The sequence below is a fragment of the Bubalus kerabau genome, chromosome 16 (genome assembly GCF_029407905.1).
Source record: "Bubalus kerabau isolate K-KA32 ecotype Philippines breed swamp buffalo chromosome 16, PCC_UOA_SB_1v2, whole genome shotgun sequence".
NCBI lineage: Eukaryota > Metazoa > Chordata > Mammalia > Artiodactyla > Bovidae > Bubalus > Bubalus kerabau.
In genome coordinates this window covers 57,220,725-57,239,794 of record NC_073639.1, presented here as the reverse complement: position 1 = coordinate 57,239,794, position 19,070 = coordinate 57,220,725, and the positions used below count along the sequence as shown (strand labels likewise).

Here is a 19,070-nt window from a genome sequence, read left to right as displayed (position 1 = left end):
TTCCTGTTTTTATAAAGTTTTATTGGCACAAAGCCATGCCCATTTGTTTTCTCTTATCTGGGGCTGCTTTCACATTACAATGAAGAACTGAGACTCCACAGAGGCACTGTATAACCTAAAATATCTGCTGTCTGGCTTTTACAGAAGCTATCCACTCCAATCCAGGAGAAGCTCCCAAATTACTCGGTACAGCATCCAGTTCCTCCACTATGTAGCCTTAACCCACTTCTCCCACCTGTGTTCCCTCCAAACCAACTTAGTCGCCATTTCCGGAAATACCCTACATGCTCTTACAAGTTGCCTTAGCACATAAACTGGTTTAACTCTAAGAAGCTTGGCAGTATGAATCAAGGACCTTATAATATTAATACTTCTGACCCCTAAATCCCGCATCAGAGAATGCAGAGGAAGAAATATAGTATATGAAAAAAAATTATGTACACAGATGCCTTTATAACCATTAAAAAAAAAGAAACCCAAACATAAATTGCCCAACATTAGGGGAACGGTTGTACAAACCATGGTATAATATATATTATGGATCTTAATTAAGCTATTAAAATTATACATATGCTGAGAAAATGCTCATCTTATACCAAGTCAAAAACAAGGTTCAGGGAATCCCCGTACCTAGTCCAGTGGTTAGGACTCAGCGCTTTCTCTGTGAAGACCTGGGCTCAATCCAGGTTCAATCAAAATCTGGTCAAGGAACTAAGATACCCCACAAGCTGCGTGGGCTCCCACAACCCCCCTCCCCAAATTTTTCAGAATAATTTGTACAAGCTGATTCTACTTTTTGTTAACTGAAAACAAACTCTTAATAGAAAAAATGACTATGAGGAAATACATATTGGTTGTCCCAAAGTTTGGCAGCAGGATTTCAGGGATCATGGAAGATGTATGTTTTCCTTCTTTATTTTTTCAATTTTCCCTTAATCAATGCTTGACTTATATTATGGAAAAAGAAAAAAAAAAACCTTGCTGCCAAGATACTGAATTTACACATAGTCCTTCTCTTCTTGGAGAATCCCTTCCTACCTCTCACCTATCTTACATGGCCTCCCCTCACTCCCCAGGCCACCTCCCTGCCCTAAACCCTAGCTCCTTCTAAAGGTCTCTTAGGTGTTTGCTCTCTGCAACCATGAGAGGAGGAGCTCCCTCATTTCTTTGATTTCTACCTACTATCTAGCATAGAACTCCTCTGTCCATGAAATGGAGTTTTTAGAAGTATTCAAGATGACATCTTTTGGTGACTTCCCCGGGTGGTCCAGTGGTTAGGAATCTGCCTTCCAATGCAGGGATCTTGGGTTTGATTCCTGGTCAGGGAACTGGGATCCCACATGCTGCAGGGCAACTAACCCCATGTACTGCAACTACTGAGCCCCTGCACCACAAAAAAGACTCAACACAGCCAAAAAAAAAAAAAAGCCAAATTTTGGAACAAATAATTTAAAAATAAGACTTTTTACAGCCTTATCATTAAAGACTCTGCTTTGTGGAAATTCCTCTTCATGGCTGTGTCTTCATCTACTCCCTTGGCCATCCATCTATCCATCTGCTCTCCATGCATTCTTATGGTAGAATTCACCTAACATAAAACCATTTTAACCATTTTACAAAAGCATTTATTATATACACAACTGTCTACAACCACAGCTGGTCTCTAGTTCCAGAACTTTTTTTATCCCAAAAGAAAACCCTGGGACTTCCCTGGCAGTCCAATGGTTAAGACTCCATGCTTCCACTTCAGGGGGTGCAGGTTCAATTCCTACTTGCTGAACTAAGATACCGCATGCCTTGTGGTGCAACCAAAAAATTAAAGAACAAAAAACCCAAAGGAAATCCCGTACCCAACAGGAGTTGACTCCCCACCCTTTTCCTGAGCTCTGGCCACCACCAGCTGGCTTTCTGCCTCCATGCTTTCCTCCAAGGCTCTTCCTTGGCTCCCTGTGATATAACTCAGGATGCCAAAAGAGACTGGGGCTCATGTAAATGAGGGAAGGAGGCCTGGATGGGACAGGAGTGGTGGAGTCTGCGGTATTCTACAGAGAAGGGCCTGTCTAAAGAAGGGATCTTCACTGGGCACCAGCTGCCACATACGAATGTGGTCATGGGGTTGCCAGAGCCTCATAGGTTTTTAAAGACATGGAATACATCAAGATCATTATTAGAGTCTTCTCCAATTTTAAACAGTGACAGAAACAGGCACAAATCATGCGGTCAAAACCAAATAAAACATATTTGTGATCTCTGACCCCAACTGTCTGTTAAACCTAACTCTAGTAGGCCTTCAAGTCTATCATCAAGTGTCTCCAACCTCCTGTTATCACTTTTCTTCCAGAATGTATCCCGCTGTGCCCCCTGCCTCAGCAAGCTACTTGCCCCATGGTTCCCCACAGGTGTTATGCTGACTGCCCCTCACCAGCAACGCCCCCCTAAATTCTACCCATCTTTCCAAACCCAATACAAAAGCTACCTCGTCCACAAGCTTTCCTGAATGACTGCCTACCTTGGAATCTATGTTCTCCAACTGCAGGGCCACCTGCATTCAGCCCTGGGCCTCTGCTCACAGGGGGCACACACAGTCCTGTGCAGTAAACACTCACCAGCCTATGTGTGACCAACAAGGACAGTTTGCTCAGATGTCACTGAATCCTAGTGTCTAAAATCAGCATTTTAATTTTTCCAAATACTGAGTTATTTAGAAAAGAAGCGTCTTCTGAAAAAAAAAAAATGGTCTTTTGAATTACTATTTCAGCATATTTTTTCTTCTCTGTCCACTATAATAAATACTGCTTAGAATATGGGTTTTTCTTTGAAAAAATTTTTTAACTGGTCTTTTGGATATTCCTATCAGATTACCTATTGGTAAAAGGCAGGGTTACTTTACTCACTGTTCTGAATGCCATAAATTTCATCAATGAGTCCTTCGTACGTAAGCTGAGTGGCGAGAGGCGATAACAAATCCACGTTCCGATCAAGCAACAAGAGATTATCAAACACGGGGAATATTGAATTCTGGCTTCCTGTAAACTCTCTCTTCATCCTGATCATCATATTGGCCACTTGCTGGAAACAAAACATGGGATCAGGTGGGACTCTCATGACTATAAGCAGATTTAAAAATCTTGCTAGGACTAAAAAAAAAAATTGGCTAGAACTTCTCTAGTGATCCAGTAGTTAAGATTCTGCGCTTCCACTGCAAGGGGCCCAGGTTTGATCCCCGGTCAGAGAACTAATATCCCATGTGCCACACGGCACAGCCAAAAAAAGAAAAAAATCAGCTAAAAATGGAAAGTATCAAAAAAGTAAAAAATGGACAAAAATGGTGGAAGAGTGAGATGGACAAGAAATAAACGGCGACAGAAAACCACTCCATGTTGGATGCCCATTCCAACACTTACACTTTTGCCAGCTATTTCTCAACGAGGCATAAAATCAGAGTCTATTATTCACGGAAGTTCTATTCTAGAAAGTCACCGTGAATGCTGAATCAGTGAATACTGAACCACTGCTCTGCAGGGCCATTAGGGTGAGGGCTTCTTGAGTCTCTGGTTACAACAGTTTCATCATCTGATCAATATATAACCTTGTTTTATGTGTGTCCTATTTAAAGACATTAAATATATGCTGTTGATTCGCCAACACTATCATTTATACTAAATGAAGCTCATCTAATATGAGTTTTCTCCCTAAAGGACCATCATAGCCTTCCTACATTCTGAAAACTGGATAGCACTTCCGCACCACCCCTGGGGGCCATTTTAACAGTGAAATCACCAACCGAAAAAAAAAAAAGCACAAAAATGCACACACACACAAAAAAGTGGCAATGAGTACTGCATGGCACTATAGTGGCAAAAATCACACTTGTTCATGGTATGAGTTGAAGGCAGAGGGTTGCTTGCTGTGATCTCAGCTGAGAACATGCACAACTTCAATTACTGGATGATACAAATTACTGCCTCCCTGAGCATATCTGCAAAACACTGTGCCAATTTGGGAGCTATAAAGAAATTTTTAGCAAGTATGCGAATTTTCAAATCAAAACAGATTCTCACTCCTCCCCCTCCCAGGGACCAGGGGGCCCTTGCTCCACCATCAGAAGCATCTCCCGTTTCTTACCCGGGCGCACTCTCCTTTCCCAAAGATCTGGGGGATGGTCCCGTACAGAGCTTGCAGGGTCATCAGCCCCTTGGCTGCATGGTACAGGCTGGTCTGGTCACTTTCCAGATAGCACTCCTGTGGAGAGGAAGGGCTAGTTACAGTCACGGTTACCTGGGTGCCTTGTGGTGCCTGCCTCTGTCTGGTGTTGGGACCTGGCAGCCACTGGGTAAGATGGTTTCCACTTCCCCACTTTGCCAGGAAGCTGCAAACTGGGGTCCAGTTTACAAAGCTGCTGTTTGGCAGCCCAGGCCAGGAGCCCAAGAGCTCTGCCATCAGGGGACAGTGTGGAAGCCATTCTCCCAGGGCAGAGCTTTCTGGAAGGCACTCCTCCCAGTTTACCAGCTCTTGAATAAGCTACTGATTAGAAAAGATTTTACGGGCTTTCCATATGGCTCAGTGGTAAAGAATCTGCCTGGCCAGCAGGATCGGGAAGATCCCCTGGAGGAGGAAATGGCAACCCACTCCAGTGTTCTTGCCTGGAGAATCCCATGGACGAGGAGCCTGGCGGGCTACAGTCCAAGGGGTAACAAAGAGTTGGACATGACTTATTGACTAGACCACTACTACCAAGAAAGACTGAGAAGGGAACCAGGCTCCCTCACTCACAGTGGCGAGTGCAGAGGCTAGGAGGGCACTGCGGGAGCCACATGGCGATGCCCACAAGTGCACGTATTCCCTGAGCCCCAGAATCCCAGGTGACCTCACAACGGGCTACGCGGCAGTCTTTACAAACATGACACAGATTTTCACACACTGACGCCGAATGAAGGCCATAACATCTTGAGAAATGCAAAAGGGGCAGCTGAGCATCTTTAGAGTGATCCCATTTTCAGAAAATATATTTTGCCTTATGAAGTATACAGGGTAAATTTTGTAACGTAGGCAAAATTATGCTTCTTTGGCATAGAAAAAGGGACACAAAAATACACACCAAACCAGCTGGGGGAGGTGGGAGGGAGGTTCCAGAGGGAGGGGACATACGTATCCTTATGGCTGATTCACGTTGCTGTATGGCAGAAACCAACACAACATTGTAAAGCAATTATTCTCTAATTGAAAATAAAACTAGAAATAAAAATAAACATAATATATAAAAGTGGCACAAAAGTGACAACTCGAGAAGAAAATCTAACAAGTCAATAAATTATGAAAATTATAATAAAAATGAAAAAACACATTGTTAATTGGCTATATTCCAATATAAAATAAAAAGTTAAAAATAAAAAAAACAGCTAGGAAGTGACAGGAGAGACTCCAGAAGTTTTGACACTGGTAGGAGCACAGGTTCCTGACTCTGGTTGTCTTGTTCCGAACCTCAGCTGTGTCACTTCCCAGCTGGTGCCCTGGGGCAATTAGATAATTTCTCTATGCCTTATTGTCTGCAGAAGGAGTATATTCAACATAGTATATGGATTAAATGAGGAAAACACACGTAAAACATTTCATCCCAGGACCTGAAACATACAAGTGCTTATGTTAGCTTTTGTCATTATTTACAATATTAATATTTAACATTATTAATATTAAAATATAAACAAAATTATTAGCTTTTCTAGTTATATTCATATATAGCTCTTATTAATAATAATTTTATTATTTTATTATATAACAATTATAAATCATTTGGATTTTTCCTTTTCATAATCCTCATCCACTCATAAGTCAGAATGGAACACTGGACCAGACACCCCTCACTGACCCTCCTGACATGTCTGTAGCCTCCAAAGCCAGGAGGGAGGGGACGCTGGAGGGATTCAGGATGAGAGGGTAGAATTCATCTGTTCTGCCCCAGGGAGGAAGGGGGGCTGTGCCGGAAGGAGCCTGTGAGGATGCTTGGTCTTCACTGAAAGTAATGCCTGGTGGCTCTTCCAAGCCTGGCAATGCTAACATTTCACTGCGTACGACACAGCCAAATCAAGAATGTCCAGAGACATACTTTATGGAAAATTACTTAAAACTCCCTATCGGAGCAGAGCCAAGACAAAAATTAAAAAAAAAAAAAATTAGAGAACATCTCTCAAAATAGTATTAATTGTTTAAGTTTAGAAAGCTGCATTACTATAAAGATATTCCTTTTATAATTCTATCTCTTAAAAAAGATTTAAAAGTTGAGGATACATATTTATCTTGAATTTTTTGCTGTCATATGACTGGTGGTGGGTGATTATTTGTCCTAATATCCCTCTATTCTGTGCTTGTGGAATTTCACCTGGTATTTCAGCCATGAGGACATTTTTGGAGGGGACAAATGCTAATACCCATTAACATTTAAATATACATGTTTTTTTGACCCCAAAGTCCCACATGCCTATACAGTAGAGTATCTTGCAATGTTTAAAAAGGAGGTAGGCAGATTTTCTATGTATTCATTCCTACATGTACAAGTGAAGGCCAAAACAGTTTAAGCCCTGTGACTAAGCATTCAACTGAACTGAACTCTAATTCCCACATTCTGTACAGTACAACGTTCAAGACAATCAAAATCATATCCCCAAAGCACAGAAAGGTCCACGTATGTCTCCTGATGCCAAAAAAAAAAAAAGAAACCAAAAACCTAATTATGCTCATTGTTTAAAATCCAATAAATAAGTATAATTACTTCACCTCTATTAGAAATCGGACTTGAATTTAACATTCAAGTAGAATTCTTAGCTTTATTATCCAGGCAAAATCCTTGATTTCTAAAATAGAATCTTCAGTGAACATATAATATACAGCCAAGGGCTTGAAATTCTTGGCAGAAAAGAATTCTGTCCTTTCTTGCAAACCAGCGGTTAAATAAACAGGAAATCTCTCCTCTGGGCAGGTTTTGTCATGCTGGGGCAAGTTTTCCTCAGCTGCTACCGAGTCACATTAATTACACAGATGTGAATTGATTATACCAGGGTACATCATTAAGGTACATGATTTAAAGTTAATACAGCAAAATGTTAATTCCAGAATCTAGGTGATGAGTATACAGGTGTTCACTGTACCATTCCTTCAAGCTTCAACTTTTCTGTATGTTTCATATAAAACATTAGGTTGGGGGCGGGGCAGGGGGCAGGTGGAGAAATCTGTACTACCATTGGAAGAGGTCTGTTGTAAGCAAAACAATGGGGAACATGACTTTAAAAAAAAGAGCCAAGAAACTCTCTTGGTTATAAAATTCATCAGGGGTGCCACTGAGTTCTTCCTCAGGTTAACTCTTTGAAGATGGTGATCACAGTAACAACATAATACAGAAGAAAAAGTTTCAAATAATTTTGGGCACAACACCAGTGCTTCTCAAAAGTTCTAGTCTCCAGACTAGCAGGATCACTGTCACATACGCAAAATTCAAAGAAGGAAACACAGATAAACATGATTACATTAAGAAGACACAATAGGGTGGGGAGTCACTAGAAGTGGCAAAAGGAGGCATTCTGGAATACTGGTAGCATTTTTGTTGTTTTTTTTTTAAGCAGAGTCCCAGGTGTTTTCACTTTGTGAAAATCCATCAAACTTTATACTTATGATTTGTGCACTCATCTGAGTACAGAATATACTTAAAAAGAAAGACATACACATAGCAAAAACTATCACAAACTAAGTCAAGAGACAACTAGAGAGTAGCCCCTGCTTGCGGCAACTAGCCCCCTAGCGCAGCAACAAAGACCCACTGCAGCCAAAAATATAAATCAACCAAGAAAATTTGTTTAAAAAGTGCCATGTTTACTTAAATATAAGACGTGATACCATAAAACTCCTAGAAGAGAATATAGGCAAAACATTCTGACATAAATCATACCAATGTTTTCTTAGGTCAGTCTCCCAAAGCAATAGAAATAAAAGCAAAGATAAACAAATTGGACCTAATCAAATTTATAAGCTTTTGCAAAGCAAGGGAAACTATAAACAAAATGAAGACAACATACGAACTGGGAGAAATTATTTTCAAACAAGGCGATGGACAAGGGCTTAATTTCCAAAATATACAAACAGCTCATACAACTTAACGAAAAAATAAACACTCCAATAAAAAAAATAAGCATACGGTATAAACGGACACTTCTACAAAAAAGATATACTGATGGCCAGTGTTCTTGCCTGGAGAATCCCAGGGATGGGGAAGCCTGGTGGGCTGCCGTCTATGGGGTTGCACAGAGTCGGACATGACTAAAGCGACTTAGCAGCAGCAGCAGCAGCAGCAGTAGGTACATGAAAAGATGCTCAATGTCACTAATTATTAGAAAAATGCAAATCAAAACTATACTGAGGTACCACCTTACACCAGTGAAAATGGCCATCATTAAAAAGTCTACAAATAATAAATGGCTGGAGGGAGTATGGAGCCAAGGGAAAAGGGAACCCTCCCACGCTCCTGGTGGGAATATAAATTGGTGCAGCCACTATGGAAAGCAGCATGAAGGTTCCTTAAAAAACTAGAATTGCCATGTGAAATAGCAATACTACTCCCGGATATATATCTGGAAAAAATAAAAACACTAATTGAAAAGATACTGTATGTACCCCAACTCATGAGAGTTCTAATTACAACAGACATGGAAGCGACCCAAGTGCTCATTAACAGATGAATGGATGATGAACATATGGGGTGTGTGTGGGTGTATATATAAAAAAATGTATGTGTCTGTATACACACACACACACACACACAATGGAATATTGGGCTTTCCAGGTGGTACTAGTGGTAAAGAGCCCACCAGCCAATGCAGGAGACATGGGTTCAATCCCTGGGTTGGGAAGATGCCTTGGAGGAGGACATGGCAACCCACTCTAATATTCTCATCTGGAGAATCCCATGGACAGAGGAGCCTGGAGAGCTACAGTCCAAAGGGTCACGCAGAGTTGGATATAACTGAAGCAACTTAGCAAGTGTACAATGGAATATTACTCATGCATTAAAAAAGAATGAAACAGTGCCATTTGTAGCAACATGGATGGACCTAGAGAATATTATGCTTAGCGAAATAAGACAAAAAGACAAACACTATGTGATACCACTCATCTATGAAATCTAAAAAGATAATACCATGAATGTATATACAAAACAGAAACAGACTTACAGACATAGAAAACCAACTAGAGGTGGCAGAGCCCCCTCACCTGCCGGCCTGCACCTCTTACTAGTGTCCTATGTTAATAACTCTGCTTCTCGCCTATCCCTTTGCCTCTCACTGAATCCCTTCTGTGCTGAGACACAAAGAACCTGAGCCTTAGTAAGCCCAGACACCAGCTACTGACACCCCCACCAGGTGGCAGAAGTTAACTGTATGCTGCTCATTAAGCATGCAGACTCCAGACCCACTGGAATCAGAAGGTTGATGATGCTGACCTCCACTCACCTCACCACTGACCAATCAGAAGCGTGTCCACAAGCTGATCACGCCCTCTTTGGACCATTGCTATAGAACTCCTCACTACTCCCTCCAGGAGGGGACACACAGTTTTGAGGGCATTAGCCCACTGTGGCCCCCTTTGCCTGGCAAACCAATAAAGCTATTCTTTTCTACTTCATCGCCCCCCCATCCAAAAAAAGACAAGACAAGGAACCAGTGGGGCACGGAAGAGGGGAGGGACAAATTAGGGGTTATGGGAGTAACAGATACCAACCAGTACAAAAAAAAATAAGCTACAAGAATATACTGTACAGCACATGAAACTATACCTAATATAATAACCCAAAATAGAATATAATCTGCAAAAATACTGAAGCATTCTGCTGTACATCTGAGATGAAAATGACCATCAAGCTCATAAATTGGGCAAAAATCACAGCCTGACATTAAAACAGAAAATGCCAAACTTACTTTGAATGCACCCTCCGATTCCATGGATAGGAGATCCCCATCAAAAGGAATAAGATCTAGGCTATACTCCTCCCTATGAATAAAGGATCCCAAAACACCCAGATCCTTCAACCTCTGTTCGCACAATAAGCTACGTCGTGGCACGAACAAAATGTGGAAATCTCTTGCTGGGCCACGTCTGTCTTCACTGCAAAAGAAGGAACATTTGTTAGCTTATGAGTTCCCTAGAGTCTTCGACTATTTCACTTACTCTATCCCCACTGCCACGCACACAGAAAGCACTAAATAAATGCTGGTGAGATAAACATACGACATTGACTTTCAGACCCAAACAGTTACAGTCACTTTCTTGCTCTCTTTTTTTTCCCCCGACAGGAAACCAGCATTGATGCATAGCCAATATGTGCATTTTCTAGCTTTCTCTTTAACTATTTTCAGGGACATTAAAGCTCTGAGGTTTACTGAAATGGTGTATCTGTGTCTTATTGAAAACAAATGGTTCTCTAACCAAACCAATGCAGCCACAGAGACTCCTTTTCAAATGAAAGCTCAGTATTGACTCTTCTTTCTCCTCTCCTTGGCAGCGAACGTCTCAAAATAGCCCATATGGCTTTTAAGATTTTAGGGGCCACATCAATCGATTGTATCACAGAGTGCAAATGGAGCTGGGAGAATTTCCTCTCTAGACTGGATGCTATATTAAATTTTAATCAGCTCTTACTTTGCTTATGAAATTCAAGCACTTTGTAATCAGTATAACCATTAGAGGTAGGCTTTTTTATTGTTGTTGTTCATTTTTAAAACCAGGGTCCTTTCTACTGATACATATCCAAACTTTTAGCTGTCCTAAAAGAATGCAGTTTTATAATAACTGCCCTCTCAGACTGTTTGAACAATGCCACAAGTTTCCTATTTCCATTCTTGTATTTTTCCATGTTTGTCCTAGTTTTTCTAAAAGACCACTTTCTGGGATGTCTTTGGTGATCCAGGGTCAAGACTCTGTTCTCCCAATGCAGGGGGCTCGGGTTCGATCCCTGGTCAGGAATCTAGATCCCAACAAAGGGTTTGCATGGGTTTCCCTGATGGTCCAGTGGTTAAGGAACTGCCTGGCAATGCAGGTAACACTGGCTCAATTCCTGGTCTGGGAATATCCCACGTGCCATGGAGCAACTAAGCCCGTGCACCACAGCTACAGAGCCTGCGCTCTGGAGCCCATGAGCGGCAGCACCTGAGGCCCACATGCCCTTGAGTCCATGCTCCACAAGAGCAGCCACTGCAAAGAGAAGCCCACACATCACAACTAGAGAGTAGAACTCACTCTCTGAAACTAGAAAAAGCCCATGTGCAGCAACAGAGACCCAGCACAGCCAATAAATAAATATTAAAAAAAAAAAAAAAAAGCTTGCATGCTGCAACTGAAGACCCCACATGCCACAACGAAGATCGAAGGTCCCGAGTGCTGCAACTAAGACATAGCACGGCCAGATAAATAAATAAGAACAAACAAACAAGAAGCAAAAGACCACTATCTGAGGCACTGGCAAGAGAAGGGGTTTACAATGAAAAGCTCAGGACATTAAAAACATTAGAAGGATTAACTCCTACTGGCACAAACATAAGTTCTGAGATACCTGAGCACATTTTCAGCAATGATATCCATCAATTCTAGCCTAGGTCTGACAAAAAAAATTATATTCTTGACATCGGCTGCTGGCAAACGACTTCCTTTAAGCGTAAACATTTTTTCCACTTCATGTTCCTAAGAAAACACATACACAAAAGGTTAACAAAATCACTCAACTTTAAGTATCATAGTCAGACTCGGACATCAGAAACACTTGCAGTCAATGCACATCAATGCTTTGTTCTCAAAATTTAGATTTCCCAAAGCCAGCTGTATTAACAATAAGGTATCAGGATGAAGTCACTGTGACAGTCTTTGAGTGTAAATGACTCTAACTATCAAAGATACCAGGTCACAGTCATATATTTCGTGGTGGCTCAGCAGTAAAGAGTATGCCTCCCGATGCAGGAGATGCAGGTTTGATCCCTGGATCAGGAAGATCCCCTGAAGAAGGACATGGCAACCCATTCCAGTATTCTGGCCAGGGAAATCTCATGGACAGAGGAGCCTGGTAGGCTACAGTCTAAAGGGTCACAGAAAAGTCAGACATGACTTAGCGACTAAATGACAACAATGAGAGCAATTAGGATCAATATTGAATCATTAACCAAAGGATCACTGTATACAAAATGTTAGCCATACATTAGCAGCTGTTTTATAAAGACCAAACAGCCCTGCAAGCCATTTACTATTGCTGAAGTACAGAGTTATTAATTCCTGAACAAAACCTGAACAATTCACTTACCTTCAACAGTGAATACTGTGCAATCAGGCCAAAGGGTCCAGTGAGATACTCATCCCAAACTATTGCCTACAAGAGGGGAGAAATGAACATTACAGTTAAAATCAAGAATTTCAACAATATCAACAGAAAATGGCAGTCATACATAGTAGAACTACTGCACTCAAAGTCTGAATAAACAGACTGTAACTGGCTCTGGTCACATTTATATCGTGTGGATCTTAAAAAACAAACAAACAAACAAACAAAAAACCCAGCATCAAGGCAAATAATGTTACTGGCAGTCCTAGGAAACTTAAGATTTAATCACTGTCCTTCAAAGCCAAGTGGGCATTAGGAAGCATCACTAGGAACAAAGCTAGTGGACGTGATGGAATTCCAGCTAAGCTATTTCAAATCCTAAAAGAGGATGCTGTTAAAGTGCTGCACTCAATATGCCAGCAAATATGGGAAACTCAGCAGTGGCCACAGGACTGGGAAAGGTCAGTTTTCATTTCAATCCCAAAGAAAGGCAATGCCAAAGAATGCTCAAACTACTGCACAATTGCACTCATTTGACATGCTAGCAAAGTAATGCTCAAAATTCTCCAAGGGAGGCTTCAACAATATGTGAACCAAGAACTTCCAGACATTCAAGCTGGATTTAGAAAAGGCAGAGGAACCAGAGATCACATTGCCAACTTCTGCTGGATCATAAAAAAAGTGAGAATTCCAGAAAAACATCTACTTCTCCTTTATTGACCATGCTAAAGCCTTTGTGTGGATCATAACAAACTGGAAAATTCTTCAAGAGATGGGAATGCCAGACCACCTGACTTGCCTACTGAGAAAGCTGTGTACAGGTCAAGAAGCAACAGTTAGAACCAGACATGGAACAACAGACTGGTTCAAAATTGGGAAAGGAGTATGTCAAGGTTGTATATTGTCACCCTGCTTATTTAACTTATATGCAGAGTACATCATGTGAAATGCCAGACTAGATGTAGCACAAGCTGGAATCAAGATTGCTGGGAGAAATATCAATAACCTCAAATATGCAGATGACACCACCCTTATGGCAGAAAGTAAAGAGGAACTAAAGAGCCTTTTGATGAAGGTGAAAGAGAGTGAAAAAGCTGGCTTAAAACTCAACATTCAAAAGACAAAGATCATGGCATCTAGTTCCATCACTTCATGGATAATACATGGGGAAACAATGAAAACAGTGACAGACTTTATTTTCTTGGGCTCCAATATCACTGCAGGCAAGAAATTAAAGGACACTTGCTCCTTGGAAGAAAAGCTATGACCTAACTAGATAGCGTATTAAAAAGGCAGAGACACTACTTTGTCAACAAAGGTCAGTCTAGTCAAAGCTATGGTTTTTCCCATAGTCATGTATAGATGCAAGAATTGGACTATAAAGAAGGCTGAACACTGAAGAACTGAGGCTTTTGAACTGTGGTGCTGAAGAAGACTCTTGAGTCCCTTGGATTGCAAGGAGATCAAACCAGTCAGTCCTAAAGGAAATAAACCCTGAATATTCATTGGAAGGACTGATGCTGAAGCTGAAGCTCCAAGACTTTGGCCATCTGATGTGAAGAGCTGAAAAGACCCTGATGCTGGGAAAGATTGAAGGCAGGAGGAAAAGGGGACGACAGAGGACGAGATGGTTGAATGGCAACATTGACTCAATGGACATGAGTTTGAGCAAGCCCCAGAAGATGGTGAAGGACAGGGAAGCCTGGAGTGCTAAAGTCCATGGGGTTGCAAAGAGTTGGACACGACTGAGCGACTGAACAATTAGAGGAAACAAGGAACTGTAGTTTGCTGTGTATCTGTGTCACGGTATTATTATTAGACTGAACCACATGGAAACTGTCAAATGCAACAGTTCAACCTACTATTTTATAAGTAGCATACAATTCAATTATAAAAACTAAAACCTCTGATATAGGTATTACAAAGTTTATTTTGAGAAAAATTTTAAAGGCTCAGAAAGTTTAAGTAACATGTCCAGGACTCCCTGGTGGCACAGTGGATGGAAGTCCACTTGCCATGCACAGGACATGGGTTTGATCTCTGGTCTGGGAAGATTCTATATGCTTCAGAACAGCTAAGCCCATGCACCACAACCACTGAGCTCAAGTACTGCAACTACTGAAGTCTGCATGCTCAAGGGCCCTTGAACCACAACTAATGAGCCCCCGTGCTGCTACTGAAGCTCACGTGCCTTAGAGCCAGCAAGCCACAACTACCGAGCCTGCATGCTGCAACTAAAGAGCCTGTGCACCGAGGGCCCGTGCTCCACAAGGAGAAGCCACGGCAAGAAGCCCGGACACCAAAACTAGAGAGTAGCCCCAAACTCTGCAACTAGAGAAAGCTCACAGGCACAACAAAGACCCAACGCAAGCAAAAATAAAAATAAATAGACTAATTAATTCTTAAAAAACGTCCAAGGCCATATTAGGACCTTGAATATAAACAGCATAAAGAAGTCAAGTCTCCAGCCTGGGACTGAACGACCTCACAGAGCACTGCTCTGGGATCCTCTGAGCATTTCTACTGCTAAACTCCAATGTCGGTTCCTTTTCTTTCTTTTTTAAATTGAATTTTTATTGAGACATCTGTAGAATTATAAATATTCAGTTGAAGAAACAATACAGGGAGCCTCCCCAATATGCTTTGTCCAGTTTCCCCCAATGCAAACATTTCACAAAACTATAGACAATTACAATACAATAGACTTTACAACCAGGGTATTGACACTGATACAATCCATGATCTCATTCAGATTTCAGAGTTATTTAATGAGCTGGAACTGGGCGCCTAGGACTTAGCCTGCTTTTGTTTTCTATCCATAGCTGCTAGCAGTCACCCCACCTCTTGGGGTCCTATTTTTTCTAATACTGACTGCTGAATTTCCCCAATTTTCCTCTTCTCTTCAGAGTTATATTGCCAGTTACTTAGAAGACTGATAAATCCTAAAGGGAGAGGAGGGAGGTAATACCACTTAAAAGAAGTCCTATGAAGTTCCTGATCTACGGTTTCTGATTCCATTGTGAATTGGGTGCTAATAAACATCTAACAAGAAAAACAATACTATTTAAGTAAGCTGACATTAAAAATCTCAGATAGTTACGACTTCTCACGATTCAAGTGAGCAGCAGATTGCAAGGTGTTGGTAGTTCATGTTAATTCTTTTGAGAATATGATCTATAACGACACGTATGATCTTTGTAATGAATGGACACTGGTACAGCTACGTTCCTGGGCGTGGCCGCCTCCCCAGTTCCAATATCTCGGGTGGGAACTGGGCAGGGAGCACCGGATCCGCCTCTCTGGGCCGGAGGGGCACCTGACACAAGCTGGTTCACGAAGGACTGAGACAATACGGTGGCTTATTCTGCAGCCACGAAACAACAGCGATGCCACGCGTACTTGGCGATGGAAGCCCCACCAAAAGGCCCCTCTCCCCGACTTATGGTTCCCGCCGGCTCTCCTCCCTGGAAGGAGAGCCCAGGCAGTTAGGGACCGGATGAGGCCAGGCCGGACGGCGGTGTCGCCGCGCACTGTCCCTCACCTTGCTTCCCGCGCACTTGTCCAGGAACTCGCGCAGCTCGCGACGCACTGCCTCGCGCAGTACATTGAGGTTCACTCGCCCGTAGGACAAGTGTGCCGCCATCTTGCCCCACCGCCCCCTTAACCCCCTACTCGAACCAGATCCGCATTCCCCTACGTGTGGCCCACCGACGCTATCACGTGACGACAGGTTCACGTGACCAGGGCCGCTGACAGCACGCCAAACCCGGAAAACCGGAATGGGAGGGCATCTGCCACTCTCCCTCCGGGTCCTAGTGCCCGCCTCTTTCCTCGACCGCGTGGGTTCCGAGGCATCCCAAGACCCCATCCAGACTACTCCACAGTCCAGGGCACCTGAGCTGGGTGCTGATTGAGTTTAAGAACAGAGACTAGATCCTGCACGTCCGGTTTAAAAATTGAGGGTTTCTTAGCAGCAAGTATACTCTCTGTAAAATGATAATGAATGGAAATCTTTTCAGTGAGTCAGTTCAGTCGCTCAGTCGTGTCCAACTCTGCAAACCCATGGACTGCAGCACGCCAGGCCTCCCTGTCCATCACCAACTCCCAGAGTTTACTCAAACTCATGTCCATTGAGTCGTTGAAGACATCCAACCATCTCATCCTGTGTCGTCCCCTTCTCCAGCCTTCATTCTTTCCCAGCATCAGGCGCTTTTTAAATGGGTCAATTCTTCGCATCAAGTGGCCAGAGTACTGGAGTTTCAGCTTCAGCATCGGTCCTTCCAGTGAATATTCAGGACTGATATCCTTTAGGATGGACTAGTTGGATCTCCTTGCTGTCCAAGGGACTCTCAAGAGTCTTCTCCGACACCACAGTTCAAAAGCATCAATTCTTAGGCGCTCGGGCTTGCTTTATAGTCCAACTCTCACATCCATGTATGACTACTGGAAAAACCATAGCTTTGACTAGACGAACCTTTGTTGGCAAAGTAATGTCTCTGCTTTTTAATATGCTGTCTAGGTTGTTCATAACTTTTCTTCCAATTTTTAAGTTATAGCAATGTCTTAAATCTTTTAATAAATCTTTTAAACTATAGCAATCTAAAGGTCCTGTGCTTTGCTCTTTTGAGTTTGTAGGCTAAATTTCCAAAAATGGCTAAGGGCTGAGGGAACCTTGAGTGACTTTTCTGTTTAGCTCTTCCAGTAGACATTTATACCACATGGTATTTCACATAACTAGTATCCGAAGTAAAATCCAGGTAAAATTCGCATGTTACCTGGTGAGTTGCAAAGATGAAACAGGATGTAATCTACATCGTGTAATCTATGTAAAAGGCTTAGCAGGGTGCCCATAATTTAATAATTACTCAATAAATAGCTTAGTAGAAAGATATATGCTTTTCAATACTTTGAGTGTTAACTGGCTATTTGGGATCTGGTGAAAGAGGCTTATTGCCAAATTCAGACAAATTGAAGAAAGTAGGGGAAACCACTAGACCATTCAGGTATGACCAAAATCAAATCCCTTACGATTATACAGTGGAAGTGAGAAATAGATTCAAGGGATTAGATTTGATAGAGTGCCTGAAGAACTGTTGGTGGAGGCTCATGACCTTGTACAGGAGGCAGGGATCAAGACCATCCCCAAGAAAAGGAAATGCAAAAAGGCAAAATGGTTGTCTGAGGAGGCCTTACAAATAGCTGTGAAAAGAAGAGAAGTGAAAGGCAAAGGAGAAAAGGAAAGATATACCCATCTGAATGCAGAGTTTCAAAGAATAGCAAGGAGAGATAAGAAAGCCTTCCTCAGTGATCAGTGCAAAGAAACAGAGGAAAACAATAGAATGGGAAAGACCAGAGATCTCTTCAAGAAAATTAGATATACCAAGGGAACATTTCAAACAAAGATGGGACATACAATACATACAATAAAGGACAGAAATGGTATGGATCTAACAAAAGTAGAATATATTAAGAAGAGGTGGCAAGAATACACAGAACTATACAAAAAAGATCTTCATGACCCAGATGATCATGATGGTATGATCACTCACCTAGAGCCAGACATTCTGGAGTGAGAAGTCAAGTGGGCCTTAGGAACATTACTACGAACAAAGCTAGTGGAGGTGATGGAATTCCAGTTGAGCTATTTCAAATCTTAAAATATGATGCTGTGAAAGTGCTGCACTCAATATGCCAGCAAATTTGGAAAACTCATCAGTGGCCACAGGACTGGAAAAGGTCAGTTTTCATTCCAATCCCAAAGAAAAGCAATGCCAAAGAATGTTCAAACTACTGCACAATTGCACTCATCTCATATGCTACTAATGTTCAAAACTCTCCAAGCCAGGCTTCAACAGTATGTGAACCAGGAACTTCCAGATGTTCAAGAATTTAGAAAAGGCAGAGGAATCAGAGATCAAATTGCCAACATCCACTGGATCATCGAAACAGCAAGAGAGTTCCAGAAAACATCTGCTTTATTGACTACACCAAATCCTTTGACTGTGTGGATCACAACAAACTGGAAAATTCTCCAAGAGATGGGAATATCCAGACCACCTGACCTGCCTCTTGAGAAACCTGTATGCAGGTCAGGAAGCAACAGTTAGAACTGGACATGGAACAACAGACTGGTTTCAAATTGGGAAAGGAGTATATCAAGGTTGTATATTGTCACCCTGCTTATTTAACTTATATGCAGAGTACATCATGAGAAATGCTGGGCTGGATGAAGCACAAGCTGGAATCAAGATTGCCAGGAGAAATACCAATAACCTCAGATATGCAGATGACACCACCCTTATGGCGGAAACCGAAGAAGAACTAGAGCCTCTTGATGAAAGTGAAAGAGGAGAATGAAAAAGTTGGCTTAAAATTCAACATTCAGAAAACTAAGATCATGGCATCTGGTCCCATCACTTCGTGGCAAATAGATGGGAAAACAGTGGAAACAGGGACGGACTTTATTTTGGGGGGCTCTAAAACCCATCACTTCATGGGAAACAGTGGAAACAGTGTCAGACTTTATTTTTCTGGGCTCCAAAATCACTACAGATGGTGACTGCAGCCATGAAATTAAAAGACGCTTACTCCTTGGAAGTAAAGTTATGGCCAACCTAGATAGCATATTCAAAAGCAGAGACATTACTTTGCCAACAAAGGTTCGTCTAGTCAAGGCTATGGTTTTTCCTGTGGTCATGTATGGATGTGAGAGTTGGACTGTGAA

At 42.0% G+C, this 19,070-nt stretch overlaps 1 protein-coding gene across 1 annotated transcript in view; it reads right to left on the bottom strand.

Annotated features, from left to right (window-relative positions):
* VPS33A (VPS33A core subunit of CORVET and HOPS complexes) overlaps positions 1-16,062 on the bottom strand; it is a 31,086-nt gene extending 15,024 nt beyond the window's left edge. The window contains exons 1-6 of the mRNA XM_055550875.1: positions 15,888-16,062; positions 12,329-12,394; positions 11,591-11,718; positions 9,960-10,146; positions 4,126-4,242; positions 2,895-3,069 (exon numbers count right to left, since the gene is read on the bottom strand). Of these exons, the coding sequence (XP_055406850.1) occupies positions 2,895-3,069; positions 4,126-4,242; positions 9,960-10,146; positions 11,591-11,718; positions 12,329-12,394; positions 15,888-15,989 (775 nt within the window). The 5' untranslated portion in view covers positions 15,990-16,062. The remainder of the gene's footprint in view (positions 1-2,894; positions 3,070-4,125; positions 4,243-9,959; positions 10,147-11,590; positions 11,719-12,328; positions 12,395-15,887) is intronic.
* Positions 16,063-19,070: the final 3,008 nt, after the last annotated feature.